Below are 15695 nucleotides of genomic sequence, written 5' to 3'. Positions count from 1 at the left end.
CTCAAACGACAATCCACCTTGGTTTAGTAGCAAGGTGAGAGTTTATTATTGGCCCTATAGCACACTGCGTATAAGAATTAAAAGTAATGGTTTCTTTCATTTCAGCTCTTTGGCTGGCTTTTTTGCAGAGTTCGTTTTGAGAATGTTATCTTTGGCATCCTAACAGTGATGTCAATACAAGGTTGTGCAAACCTCCATAATCAATGGAGCATAATAGGAGAATTTAATAATTTGCCTCAGGAGGAACTGATACAATGGATCAAATATAATACCAGACCAGGTATGTAGCTCTTTAGTTCTATGTAAAGCTAGTATACAGACATGTAGAAACAGACACACAGAGTCATTAATCACTCACAGATTTTAAGCATGCAAATTGTAGTGTCCACCAGTCAAACCTTCTTGAAAAACAATTTTGTGCCCTCTTTAGCTGCCTTCTCGATAACTGCCAAGAATTTTAATTAACATGAGGAATTAATGATTGTTCATAGACATGTACTATAATTCTTAGATCATTTTCATATTTTAACCCTAACAATAACAAGTAATTCTTCAATAACAAATCTTCACACCTTGTGAACAGACATTGGAGAAGATACTTTTTTGACCATGGGGAGGTCAACAGTGCCCTTTCTATCACTTCAGTCAGTGCTGACTCTCTCTTCCAACTCTGTAAAACCATTTGCGCACAGAAGAGTTAAAATCTCATATACTCCATTTTCTTCACTAAATAATTTCAAAAAGACTCCAAAATATCTTTAGCTTACTTTTTTCCCTATCTTTATCCAAAATCACCTCAAGCAGACATATTTCAATTTTTAAAAAACCTTTCCAGAGAATAAGTGTATTCTACAGTATTTTCTATAAGTAATCCATAATCTTGTCCAAGACTATTTCATATTTATCTCACCAACAAGAATTAAGACTTTGCAGAGTATTTCTGCCCCTCTTTATGCCATAGGTGTTTTCTCTTCAGTGATTTCAGCTGTTGCTGGACAGACTCCCTTACTTTTTTTCTGATAACTGTGTCCCTGGGCTTTGGGTTCCTCTAACTCACATTTGCTCAGTCTTGGCACTATTGACATTAGGGACTGGCCTGTGCATTGAAGAATATTTTGCAGCATACCTTTCCTCAACCCACAAGTTGCCCACAATACCCCCTCCCCACAGTGTGCCAATCAAAAATGTCTCCAGAAATATATATCCCTAGAAAATAAAATCACATCTGGTTGAGAACCACTGTTCTAGCCTAAGAACTTTCCATCATTAATTATTGAATCTTGTGGTAATAAATATACATTGATTGACTTATATATCTTCAGATTTAAGTCATATGTAATGATACTCTCTTTTTTTTCCCAATTTATTTATTTTCAGAAAAACAGTATTCATTATTTTTTTTTCACCACACCCAGTGCTCCATGCAAGCTGTGCCCTCTATAATACCCACCACCTAGTACCCCAACCTCCCACCCCCCCGCCACTTCAAACCCCTCAGACTGTTTTTCAGAGTCCATAGTCTCTCATGGTTCACCTCCCCTTCCAATTTACCCAAATTCCCTACTACTCTCTAACGCCCCTTGTCCTCCATGCTATTGGTTATGTTCCACAAATGAGTGAAACCATATGATAATTGACTCTCTCTGCTTGACTGATTTCACTCAGCATAATCTCTTCCAGTCCCGTCCATGTTGCTACAAAAGTTGGATATTCGTCCTTTCTGATGGAGGCATAATACTCCATACTCTCTTAAAGTTACATTTAGAATATTTAGTTAGATTTGCCAGTAAACATTCAGCTATTTACAGTAGATCTGAATAACATGCCTTGTTAATGATTTTATTATATTGGTTAAAAATGACAACCTTCAAAATTATTTAATAGTTTATTATATAGAATTATCAGGAGGTAAGTAAACATTTTTGACTTCCAAGAAACTACAGTTCACAGTTTCATCTTAAAACATACAGCATGGGGCGCCTGGGTGGCTCAGTTGGTTAAGCAACCGCCTTCGGCTCAGGTCACGGTCCCGGAGTCCCGGGATCGAGTCCCGCATCGGGCTCCCAGCTCCATGGGGAGTCTGCTTCTCCCTCTGACCTTCCCGCCTCTCATGCTCTCTCTCTCAAATAAATAAATAAATAATTAAAAAAAATTAAAACATACAGCATGAGACTTGCCTTTTGTAACAGTCTCTCAGTTCTTGGCATTTTAAATTATCAGAACAAGTATAAAGTTTTGTAATTCTTTCTGGTCCTATGTGTTTTTGTAGTGTTGTCTTTTACATTGAGCTTGAATATGGCAGGAAGTTGTAGTAAAGTGCCTTGAGTGTGGGCTCTGGTTCCACCTAGGTGTATAGACTTGACAAGTCAATTATCTTTGTTGGTTCTCAGTTTTCTTTTTTTTTTTTTTGTCTGGTCACCATTCATTTATTCATTCATTTATACATTAATGAATGAATGTAATCATTCATTACATTCATCATGATGTAAATCATACATTTATTCATTGTATGAAAGCATACAATTCTTTAAACTATTAAGTCAATAACGTGTAGCAGGTCAGTGTCCAGTATTGGGATTTCAGCAATTAATAAGACCGAGCGTGGTCCTTGTTCTCAGTTTTCTAATTTACAAAATAAGAATAGCATAGAACCCACTTCATAAAGTTCGGCAAATTAAGTTGTTTAAGTTGTAAGTAAGTTGTTAACTTACTTAATACAGTTCCTGGCACAGAGATAACAAAGTTGGCTATTATAATAGCAGACAATATTGAGCAAAGAAAAAGAATAATGCCAATAGTTATTATTTAAATGTATTTCATCTTTCTTAATTTGGGTTCAAATATTATAGATAGGTACTGATCTTTGGTGTTCTTTAAAATATGTCATTGGGGGGGGCGCCTGGGTGGCTCAGTGGGTTAAGCCGCTGCCTTCGGCTCAGGTCATGATCTCTGGGTCCTGGGATCGAGTCCCGCATCAGGCTGTCTGCTCAGCAGGGAGCCTGCTTCCTCCTCTCTCTCTCTGCCTGCCTCTCTGCCTACTTGTGATCTCTCTCTGTCAAATAAATAAATAAAATCTTTAAAAAAAAATATGTCACTAGGGAAAATGTCCTTGTTTTTCAGATGCTGTTTTTGCAGGTGCCATGCCTACGATGGCCAGTGTCAAGCTGTCTACCCTGCACCCCATTGTGAATCACCCACATTACGAGGATGCAGACTTGAGGTTGGCAACTGATTGAATGTTTTAACCAGACATACTAATTTTTCTCAAAATGAAAATATCATGTATTTATGACTAATCTGTATGTTATTCTATTTGTTCCAGTAGAACTGCTAAGTACTAGTACTAGGAGATGGGATGGTTCTAACCCATGGCCATAGTTTGCCAGCCCCTGCTCTGAACCCCACAAGCCCCTCTGCCTGATTTAAGAAACCATTCTCTATTTTACCAATGGCCTACAACTAGCCTTTTCTAATAGAAAAGTACATGAAATTTGCTATATTACATGCTTTTATGAAAATTTAGGGTGTTTTTGTTTAGCTAGTTATGAAACTCTGAATTATTTTAATCATTTTAGTCATTGTCAACGTAATCTTTTCCTGTTAATGCATCTTTGGCCTATTTTTAGAGTTAACATTTTAAATCATTTAAAGTTTGATGTCTGGTTTTGGACATTGTACATCCTATATGCTTGAAATTTTGAGAAATGTCCAATGCGGGGTGGGCAGATCAGTAACTGGGTGATGGACATTAAGGAAGGCACATGATGTACTGAGCACTGGGTGTTATATGCTACAGATGAATAACTGAAAGCTACATCTGAAGCTGATGATACACTCTATGTTAACTCATTGAACTTCAGTAAGTTAAAAAAGAAATATCCAATGCATAAATGGTAATTATTCAGGATGTCATAAAAACTCCTCTATTTGGGGGCCAAATTATCTGTTATACCATATTTTGGTGACTGATTCTGTTTGTCAAGCTTCCTCACTGCTACACTAGATGCCCTCTGTCTGAATGTATGATTTGTTATATTTCAACTTCAATTCATATGCTTTTCAGATAATTTCAGTAGGTGAAATTATCTACCAAAATCTGTTTCACTCTGTTCACCTCTATTCGAATGTGTTCCGTGAGCAGATTAATTACTTTATGCATATGCAAAGCAAATTTATATCCTGAACTTTGTAGTCTCTAAGCCACTTGATGTTTGTTCTGGTAAAAACTAACAAGCAGTACCTACAAAATTCAAACCACTGTAAGTTTTAGCATATGCAAAATAAAAGCAGAAAAGTGGAAACTGCTATCCAAAAATAATCTGTGCTGTCCCCAAACCGGTTCATGCTGCTTGAGGTCATATATATGAGTGTTCCACCCAGTGAGTGTTGAGATTTTCATTTACTAGCAGAATTGTTTCAGTCCATTCTATTCTAACGTATTAAAAAATATTTAATTGTGTTTTGAATGTAAAGGGCTCGGACAAAAATAGTTTATTCCACATATAGTCGAAAATCTGCAAAAGAAGTGAGAGATAAATTGTTGGAGTTACATGTGAATTATTACATTTTAGAAGAGGCATGGTGTGTTGTGAGAACTAAGTGAGTATGAGCCCTATGCTGTATGGTATGGAATATCTTTAAGCAACAACCGTTTTACCTTATTACAGTAGTTGTGATTCTTTAAGATGGGATTGGGGAGGGAGACAAACTTACGTAAGAGACTCGTAATCTCAGGAAACAAACTGAGGGTTGCTGGAGGGGTGGCTGAATGATGAACAATGGGGAGGGTATGTGCTATGGTGAGTGCTGTGAATTGTGTAAGACTGATGATTCACAGACACCTGTGTCCCTGAAACAAATAATACATTATATGTTAATTTTTAAAATACTGAAAAAAAGAATTTTTATTCTAAATTAATTCTATTAAAGTACTATCCTGGTATTTTATTTAAAATTGTTTCATGTAGGAAAATAAATATCATTTCAGTAGAATCTAATTTCAAGAAACTGTAGTGTATCTTAGCTTCCTGATTTTTTTTATTTTAACATCTTAAGTGTTGCTTTCCTTCATAGTTTTTCAAATTCTTATCAGATTTTTATTAGATGTATGAAATACATATTTGAGTTTACAGTAAGTAGTGTGAGACATTAACGTTCTTTTACTACAACTGGATAACATTGAATTTATAAGAACTACAAGAAAAGTTTTCGATAACTCAAGAAGATATAGTAAGTGAAACATTACTAAGTATAATCTTTAACTTCTGAATTTTCAATTTCTAAAAATCACAAAATTCTAAAATGGTTAACGGATATCTTGGAGGCCTTTCTTTTAGATTCCTTGACTTAAGAGGTCCTTAGTTTAACATTAAGAATTTTCATTTCTCATATAGATAATTAGGCATTAGACCATAAAACATTTTGGAAAAGTGAAGTTCATAAGTTTTAGTGGCTAATTTTAATACCTAATATATCTAGGAAGAAATGACATCGTGTAAAAGAAGAAGCTGGAACATCATAATGTTGATGCATTTGCACATCACATTGATTTAAAATTTAATAAGACAACGTAGACTTTGAAACAAGGCATATTACCACAAAAAGATGAACATTTTATAATGACGAAAGGATTAACTCATCAAAAATATATAACAGTTCTTAAATGTGTATATCTAAACAACTTCAGAGCTCTATTTTAATTAAAATTAAATTAAAAATGTATAGAATATAAAGAAAAATAAGCAAATTTTCAATGATAGTTGGAAATGTTAACTTTCTTTTCATTACTGAGAGAATTCAATAAAAAGAGTGTAAGGATTAAAAGATAGAAACATCAAACAGTATCAAATAATCTGACCTAATTACTTTTATAGACCAGTATAGGAAAATTCATTCTGCAGAATACACATTCTTTTAAAGGGCACAAGGGAAAACTATGCTGGGCCATAAAAATGGCTTCAGTATGTTTAAAAGATTTGATATCATAGAGAATAAAATTAAAAATTAATAATTAGAAATCTACTAAATATGGGTATCTGGTAAATCCATACATGTTTGGAAATTAGGCAGTAAATTTATGGATAACTTATGGGTCAAAGAATAAACTACAAAGGAAATTGAAAAATAATGTTTTTTTACTTGAATGCAAAAAGACATGTTTTCAACAATGTTGCTGATCTAACTGGATATCTGTATAGAAGAAAAAGTGAGCCATGACCCATACTACAACATAAACGAAAAATTAACTTGACATGGATTATAGCACTAAGTGTAAAAGCTAAAATTAAAAGATTTCTTGGAACACAGAACACTAACCATTAAAAAAAATCAAATAAAGTCCTGGTATTTTATTTAAAATACCATCAAAATTGAAATCTTTTCCTCAAAAGATATTAAGGAAATGAAAAGGGAATCCACAAACTGGAAGCAAATATTTGTAAAGTAGGTATCTGATAAAAGAGATATATATTTTTTACATGAGATTTTACAAATTAATAATAAATTGACAATACAATTGAAAACAGACAAAAACTTGGACAGACATACTTCATGAAAGAAAATGTGATGACTAGTAAATACATCAAAAGATGTTCAATACTGTCAGCATTCAGTGATATGCAGATTAAAACCACAAAGAGATACTATTACATATACTCTAGAACAGATAAAATCTTAAAAACTAAAATACCAGATATTGGCAAGGATGTAGATTAACTAGAAATCTCTTAAATTGCTAATGGGAGTAAAAATGATACAACCACTTTGGAGAAGTAATTGGAGGCTTCTAACAAAAATTTAAGCATATATTTGCCCTATTACTCAGGAGTTCTACTCCTTGTGGAATTTAAAAACAAGATGCTATAGCATCTTCATTCATAATATCTCAAAGCAGAAACAACCAAAGATCAAGAGAAAAATGAATAAACAAATTATATATAGTATATTCATACAATGGAATATTACTTAGCAATAAAAAGGGACAAAATACTGATGTGTGAAAAAAGATGAACCACAAAAACATGCTGAATGAAAGAAACCAAACACAGAAGAGGACATACTATGTGATTCCATTCTATGAAGTTTAAAATATGCAAGGCTAGTTGGTAACAGAAACCAGAATAGCGGTTGGCTGTGGTGATGGAGGAAAGATCCTCTAGAAAGGGATTCAAGAACTTTTTTCTTTTTCATAGAATAATGACAGTGTTCATTATCTTGATTGACCTATTTTTTATATGAGTGTACACACTTGTCAAAACTCATGGAATTGTACACTAAGATCTGTGCATTTTTCCTCCTGTAATTGTATCCTAATAAAAAGTTACTCTAAATATACAAGTAAATATTTATGCAAAGAAGTCTTCTAAAATTCTGGGATGTAGAAAGACATTCTACAGCTATCTCTAGTAGCCTTCTGAGACACCAGGAATAAATTCTAAAGAAGGAATAGCAAATTTTCTCTCAAGGCAGTTCTTTTTACAAAATTGACTTGTTCTGCTTTTCTTTACAACTCTGTTCTATTAAGTATTACATATCCTTTACCTAAAAGCCTAATGCTATTTGACATTTAAAGAAAATAATGAACAGTGCTAATTTTGATTTTATAGTATGGACAAACTAAATATAGGAGTTATTGGTCTGTCAAATCCCAAAGGAATTGAACATAGGACCCATAAGAAATGAGTTTTTGAGGGAGTTCAGTTAGTATTGGCAAGAAGAGGTTGGCCTATTGTTCCCAGAGATTATAGTTATTAGAACTGGGTGAAAACACAGGTACTCTTCACTTTGTCTGGTACTATATTAGCTGAAACTTGAGCATGTCAAAATTACGTTTTGCTTTGCATGGTTTCATGGAGCTCAGTGTCATCTTGAGACTCATGTGAATTGGAACCATGTCTTAAGAGTTTCTATGGCATGGGGTGTCTGGGTGGCTCAGTGGGGTAAGCCTCTGCCTTTGGCTCAGGTCACAGTCTTAGGGTCCTGGGATCGAGCCCCGCATCAGGATTCCTGCTTCCCCCTCTCTCTCTGCCTGCCTCTCTGCCTGCTTGTGATCTCTCTCTCTCCGTCAAATAAATAAATAAAATCTTTTAAAAAAGAAAATAGTTACTATGGCACAACTTAAAGCAAGGACATAGTTCCAGTGTGCATATAGTTCAATTAATAGGATGCATCCAAAATTAGGTTTAATGGTATTAAAAACAACTACTTGAAGTCTCTGGGAAGTGACACAAAAGCAGGGAGAAACTTGAGAAACATTTGCTCTTGAAGGACTTCTCTGAATTTGGGACCTTCTTGCCTGTGAATACTACATAAACCATCCTGTCCCTGCTTCTAGTATAGGAGAAAATCACAGCCTACTGGCTTGAGGGGACAGATGGTGACAGATGAGCTGTGAGTACCAAAGCAGCTGGATATTTGAAGGGGACATTTTAGAAGCAACAGCAGTACAGAAAGACCAAAACCTGAAATCTGAAATATAAATTCTGCCTTAAACTTATTCTACACATGCTTGTGAGAATCCCCTGGGAGCTTGGGAAAAGGGTAGGTGGAAACTAGAGCAGATGTCTGTCCTCTTTATTTATTTTATTTATTTTTATTTTTAAAAATGTTTTATTTATATATTTTAGAGAGAATATGAGTAGGGATAGGGGTAGAAGAGGAAGGAGAGGGAGAGACTCTCAAGCAGACTCTGCACTGAGCACAGAGCCCGACATGGGGTTTGATCTCACAACCCAGAGACCACGAGCTAAGCAGAAACCAAGAGTTGGGGACTTAACCAACTGAGCCACCAGGTACCCCAAGATATCTGTCCTTGAAAGAGAACTCCTGGTGAGATTTGCAAATTCCCTGTTGCTTTTGACCATGTACATTTCCCAAATTTCACACACCCTAGGAAGCAGAAAGCAGAGTCATTACTTGTTTAAGGTGTCAGGGCAGGGATGGCTAGGTGGCTCAGTCGGTCAAGCAACAGCCTTTGGCTTGGGTCATGATCCTGGGGTCCTGGGATCGATTTCTGTATCTGGCTCCCTGCTCACTCTGCTTCTCCCTCTGACCCTCCCCCATCTCATGATCTTTCTCATTCTCTCTCTCTCAAATACATAAATTAAAATCTTAAAAAAAAAAAGAAGGGCAGAAATAAAGGATAACAAAGTAACTACACATTCTTGGAGGACCCCCAAAAGTAAGGGAAATATGGGAAGATGGGTTTCCAAATATAACTCTGCCCAAATCCTTGGCTGATAAAAACACAAGAAAAACCCCAGGGCTAAAAGAAAGAAGTAGCTGGTCATCACGTTACCTGATTTCAAGCTTTACTACAAAGCTGTGATCACCAAGACAGCATGGTATTGGCATAAAAAAAGACACATAGATCAGTGAACAGAGTAGAGAGCCCAGATATGGACCCTCAACTCTATGGGTAAATAATCTTCGACAAAACAGGAAAAAATATAGAGTGGAAAAAAGACAGTCTCTTCAATAAATGGTGCTGGGAAAACTGGACAGCTATATGTAGAAGAATGAAACTCGACCATTCTCTTACACCGTACACAAAGATAAACTCAAAATGGATAAAATACCTCAACGAGAGACAGGAATCCATCAGAATCCTAGAGGAGAACATAGGCAGTAATCTCTTTGATATCAGCCACAGCAACTTCTTTCAAGATATGTCTCCAAAGGCAAAGGAAACAAAAGCAAAGATGAACTTTTGGGACTTCATCAAGATCAAAAGCTTCTGCACAGCAAAGGAAACAGTCAACAAAACAAAGAGGCAACCCATGGAATGGGAGAAGATATTTGCAAATGACAGTACAGACAAAAGGTTGATATCCAGGATCTATAAAGAACTCCTGAAACTCAACACACACAAAACAGATAATCATATCAAAAAATGGGCAGAAGATATGAACAGACACTTCTCCAATGAAGACATACAAATGGTTATCAGACACATGAAAAAATGTTCATCCTCACTAGCCATCAGGGAGATTCAAATTAAAACCACATTGAAATACCACCTTACACCAGTTAGAATGGCCAAAATTAGCAAGACAGACATGTTTCCAACATGTGTTGGAGAGGATGTGGAGAAAAGGGAACCCTTTTCTGCAAGATAGTGCAGGCACTTTGGAGAACAGTGTGGAGATTCCTCAAGAAATTAAAAATAGAGCTTCCCTATGACCCTGCAATTGCACTCCTGGGTATTTACCCCAAAGATACAGATGTAGTGAAAAGAAGGGCCATCTGTACCCCAATGTTTATAGCAGCAATGGCCATGGTCGCCAAACTGTGGAAAGAACCAAGATGCCCTTCAGTGGACGAATAGATAAGGAAGATGTGGTCCATATACACTATGGAGTATTATGCCTCCATCAGAAAGGATGAATACCCAACTTTTGTAGCAACATGGACGGGACTGGAAGAGATTATGCTGAGTGAAATAAGTCAAGCAGAGAGAGTCAATCATCATATGGTTTCACTTATTTGTGGAACATACAAATAACATGGAGGAGATGGGGAGATGGAGAGGAGAAGGGAGTTGAGGGAAATTGGAAGGGGAGGTGAACCAGAGAGACTATGGACTCTGAAAAACAATCTGAGGGTTTTGAAGGGGCAGGGTGGGGGGAGAGGTGGGAGAATCAGGTGGTGGGTGTTATAGAGGGCACGGATTTGCATGGAACACTGGGTGTGGTGCAAAAACAATGAATACTGTTACGCTGAAAAGAAATTAAAAAAAAAAAAAAAAAAGAAGTAGCTGGAACCTAAAAAAAACTGAGTGAAGATAGCTGCTGCACAAAATAGGAGATCCAGATAAGTTAACTGCCTACCAGAACAGGAACAAGAAAGTAACAGTCATCAGAAGAACAAAACAGATTCCAGACTCACTGCCAGGTGTTTTCTCTAGTGTTCAGTTTCCAACCCCAAATTACCAGAACTGTGAAAAAAAAATTTTTTTTTATATTTGGAAATCCATTTTTTAAAAAATATTTTCCAATACTTCAGAAAAAAGTTAGTAGAAACTGATTCAAATAGGTTGAGATGTTGGACTGAGCAGGGAAAGACTGCAAAGCTGCTGTTATGATTATATTCAAGGAATTAAGGAAAACATGTTCAAAGAATTGAAGACATGATATCAGTAAGGGACAAGATATGATTCTTAACAGTGAAAACCCTCCCCAGAAAAATGGAAACTCTAGAATTGAAAATTATAATAAATGAATGACAATTCTTTAAAAGTTCTCAAGAGATTTGATGTAACAACAGAAAAAAGATCAATGACTTGAAGGTAAGTAAAGAAAAAGTATAATCCAGGGTCCCCTGGGTGGCTCAGTGGGTTAAAGCCTCTGCCTTCGGCTCAGGTCATGATCTCAGGGTCCTGGGATTGAGCCCCGCATTGGGCTCTCTGCTCAGCAGGGAGCCTGCTTCCTCCTCTCTCTCTCTGCCTGCTTGTGATCTCTCTGTCAAATGAACAAATAAAATCTTAAAAAAAGAAAAGAAAAAGTACAATCCAAAGAACAGGAATCAAAAAGATTGAAGAAGAATAGCAAAAGCCATAGAGACCTGTGTGTTATTAAATAGTTCAACACGTGGGTTATGAAATACCAGAAAGAATGAAAGAAAAGAAAAATTGGAGGACAATAATACCTGAAGAAATCTTGGCCAAAAATTTTTTGTTTGTTGAAAGCCATTAACTTAAAAATCCAATTAAGGTTAACAAATGCAGCTAGGATAAACCCAAGGAAATCTACATCATGGAATATCATAGTCAAACTGGTGAAAAACAAGGAGAAAAGAGAAAATCTTGAAAGAAGCAAGAGAAGAATGATACGATAAACATCTGGCTTCTTTTCATAAGTAGAAGTCAACTGACATTGAAATGATAATTCAAAATTCAGAAATACAGGATATTCTAAAATGTGCTGAAAATGTTAAAAATGTGGATATTAATCACTATATGTATATATATATTTTCTTCTTTGAAAATCTTTTAAAACCTTATGACTAGTTAAAGCAAAGATAATACCATTATATTTTTGATTTTTTAATGTAAGTCATATATAGATGACAGCAATAGCACAAGCAAGGGGAGTAAACAAAAATAAAATGTATAATTTTATGGAAATAATCCAAGTTTAATGTTAAGTAACTGTGATACGTTGAAGATGCCTGTTTCAGTATCTTGAGCAAACACACACACACACACACACAGGCAAAAAAATGCATAAACCAATGAATGAAATGGACGATAAAGTAAAACTTTTTGCTTGACATAAAAGAAAGAGAAACAGACATTAAAAAAATAGATGAAACAAATAGAAAACAAGGGGGAAAAGCTAAATCAATATCAGTAATCACAAATATGAATTGGGACAAAACACTCTAATCAAAAGACAAAGTTTGGTAGACTGAATACAAAAGCAAAACCCAACTATGTGTCCCCTTGAAGACATGCATTTTAAATACAGATACATGTATCGATTGAAGGAAAAGGGATAGAATTGTTTTGTGAATAACATATGAAAGCTGCAGTGAATATAAATATCTGGAATATTCTAGAAAAGGCAAAACTATATTGCAGAAAGGAGATCAGTGTTTGCCTGGGCTAAGCTGGAGCTAGGGGACCCACTGCAGAAGGGTTCAAGGGAAATTGTTTCAGTGCTGGGAATTTTCTATATTATGATTATGGAAGTGCTTACACACCTATACACAGTTGTCCATATTTATCAAACTTTACTCATAAATGAGTGCATTTTATTGTACATAAATATTTCCTCAATATAGCTGTTAAAAAATAATAGCCAGTTTGGCCTGATTTCTTCCCTTTACTGCCTGCCTCTCATGCAAGGTTATTCCCTAGTGAGAACTAGTATCCCAGTCAGTCCAATTATAAAGCCACCCAAAATAGGAAAAGGTAGAGAAGAACAAATCTGGCCAACAAGAGCTTTCCTTCGTTACCTTGGACTATATGTTTTCATGCTGATCTAAGTCAGATGAAACTCAAAAATGGGAAATTCATCAGGAATTAGATTAGCTTTCCTTCAAACTGTCTCCTACTACTCATGAGCCTTATGTTTGGATGGTGATACGACATAGAAAATATATTTGTTCATATTTCATTTTGAAAATTTTTAAATATGTATTTCTGAATGTATATTGGACTTTTACTGTTAAGTTCAATAATATGCTTGTTATTTGGTTAAGTGAAACATGAAAATACAACATATTTAATTTCATTTTTATCCTTAAATGTTGAACTAACATTTTTTGAAATGATGCTTTATAATCTTTATTAAATAAATTAGTCTCAGGGCACCTGGGTGGCCCAGTCAGTTAAGCATCTGCCTTCAACTCAGTTCATGATCCCTGTGTCCTGGGATGGAGCCCTGTGTCAAGTTCCCTGCTAAGCTTCTCCCTTTCCTCCCCACTCATGCTCTCTCTCCATATCTCTCTGAAATGTCTCTCTCTCCAATAAATAAAATCTTAAAAAAAAAGAGTCTCCAAAGATCTTAGAGCTACTTTATAATTTATATATTTTCCTTGCATATGACTACATTTTTAATATGGATATATATGTGCCTTTTTTTTTTTTTTTTTAGGCCTGGTTGCAGTATGCTGGAAATTTGGGATGTGGAAGACCCTTCCAATACAGCTAATCCTCCCTTATGTAGTGTCTTGCTCAAGGATGGGAGGCCTTACTTCACCACAGTATTTCAGAATAGTATGTACAGAGTATTAAAGGTTAACTGAGAACAAAACCCACCACACTGTGGTGAAAACAAGTGTGTAGAAAACAATCACTTTGCCTTATTTGCATTAATAAAAATCACAAGCTTTAACAAGGGGTCCTTAAAAAGAAGATATTAAAAATGATCTCAGGTTATTTTGATTACCAAAAGGTAAATTATTTCATTGGTTTCCATTGAATGTCAGCCTTTTAAAGCTTGTTATTTAAATGATTAAATCATTTCATACTGCATAAACAAATGTCCATCCTAGAAGTTGTAAAGAAAAAAAGATCAATGACATTTAATAATTTAAAGGTAAATGTCAGTCCGTTTGTACCCAACTAGATGCTTCAGATTTTCTCTAGTACCAGCATGCACCAGCTCAGACTCTTGAAACCACTTACAATATATTAATGCAGTTTCTGAAATGACAATTCCTTAAAATCCTAATACTAATCACAACTTCTTTACCTCTGTGAGGAAATTTGTGTGTAACCACGTGTCTATTAAGGTTGTTTTTGCTTTTATTAACCCTCGGGAAAGATCTTTACTAGCTTTTAATAGTTTTTTATTATTTCAAGTTAAATATTTTTAAAAACAACTTATTTAGTAATGTTTTAAATGTCTTGAAATGTATTTGCCCAACCAAATAAGTATTTTCTATTGATTAGTTCCCAGATGAGGTTCAACAGGTTATTAATCTGTCTTTATAATCCAGTGAATTTTCTTTTAACATTCAAGTAAAATAAAAACTGCTATGGTACAAGACCAAATTTGGGGGTTCAAACATAAGCAGAAAAAAAAATCTAGCTAAGTTTATCATTTTTAAGGTCCTAAATCCTGAATGAAGCAAAGGCATTTTTCATCTCCACAGCCCTGTAATTCAGTGGACATAGTCTTTCTGATCACCATCTTTGTAATAACATATTTCTAAATCCTCATTTATTTTTGGTTTTGGATAAGGAAATTGATGTTTTATATATCTCCTCCTCCAATATGAAACCTGTGCAACAGTAATGCTTTGAGAGTGGGGAATAATTATCTTGAAGATACTGCCGAATGCAAAGATAAACACTCGAAAACAAAGATAATCACTCAAGCAGAGAACTGCTTGAGAGACAGTAAATATGCCACATCTGTAGTATTTTAATATATGCTTTAAATTAGTCATCTTGGAGTTTTTGTAATTCCCTTATGTTCTTGGCCCTCTGCATTTGGACTAACAAAATTACTTAGTTTTATAGGTTAGTTCATGTATGTGAGGTAGGAGATTATATTTAAGAAAACTGATAAAATTATTTTTCAACTTTTGTAATTGTAAAATATTTTAATACAGGATACAAAACATCTAAGAAAGCATGCCCCATTTTATCAGTATTTTCGAATAACTTATTTGGGCCTAAGTATGGGGCAAAGAAGGAAAGGAGACTTAACATCTAATATTCATAAAAATAAAATACATTTTGGATGATATTTTCATAGGAAATATTTTAAAGAAGTTGGTAGAAGTTTTTAAAAGAAGAGCTGTATTAGCAAATAAAATATAAAAGTATACTTATGTGGATTGACATAGGAAAACCAATAAAATTATTTTCAACTTTTATAGTCATAAAATATTTTAAGCACAGGATGCAAAGCAAGCTAAGAAAGCATGCCACATTTTACTTATTTTAGCATTTTCATATAATTTGTTTTGGTGTGTGGGGCAACAAAGGAAAAAATATAAAACCCAATATTCATAAAATTAACACATTTTTGATGGTGTTGTCATAAAAGCTATTTTTTTAAAAAGTTGTAACTCAACAACAGAAAGGGAAGAATAGTATTAACTGGTTAAATGTTCCATACAGATAAAATGTACTACTATGGATTGTGTTACTTTCATGTACTATGTATATTTGAAAATTAAAAAAGCACTTGAAGATCCTCTGTGTGTTTTCTATCTTTTCTCATCCTTTATCAAGCATACAT

The 15695-nt window shown here is 34.8% G+C and overlaps 1 protein-coding gene across 1 annotated transcript in view; it reads left to right on the top strand.

Moving 5' to 3' along the window:
- DPY19L2 (dpy-19 like 2) overlaps nucleotides 1–15211 on the top strand; it is a 91467-nt gene extending 76256 nt beyond the window's left edge. Inside the window, exons 19-22 of the mRNA XM_044246354.1 lie at nucleotides 106–280; nucleotides 3121–3220; nucleotides 4474–4599; nucleotides 13596–15211. Of these exons, the coding sequence (XP_044102289.1) occupies nucleotides 106–280; nucleotides 3121–3220; nucleotides 4474–4599; nucleotides 13596–13746 (552 nt within the window). The 3' untranslated portion in view covers nucleotides 13747–15211. The remainder of the gene's footprint in view (nucleotides 1–105; nucleotides 281–3120; nucleotides 3221–4473; nucleotides 4600–13595) is intronic.
- Nucleotides 15212–15695: the final 484 nt, after the last annotated feature.

This window comes from Neovison vison, chromosome 4 (assembly GCF_020171115.1).
Source record: "Neovison vison isolate M4711 chromosome 4, ASM_NN_V1, whole genome shotgun sequence".
NCBI classification, from domain to species: domain Eukaryota; kingdom Metazoa; phylum Chordata; class Mammalia; order Carnivora; family Mustelidae; genus Neogale; species Neogale vison.
The sequence above is the reverse complement of the archived record's forward strand: the minus strand, read 5'-3'. Positions and strand labels throughout refer to the sequence as shown.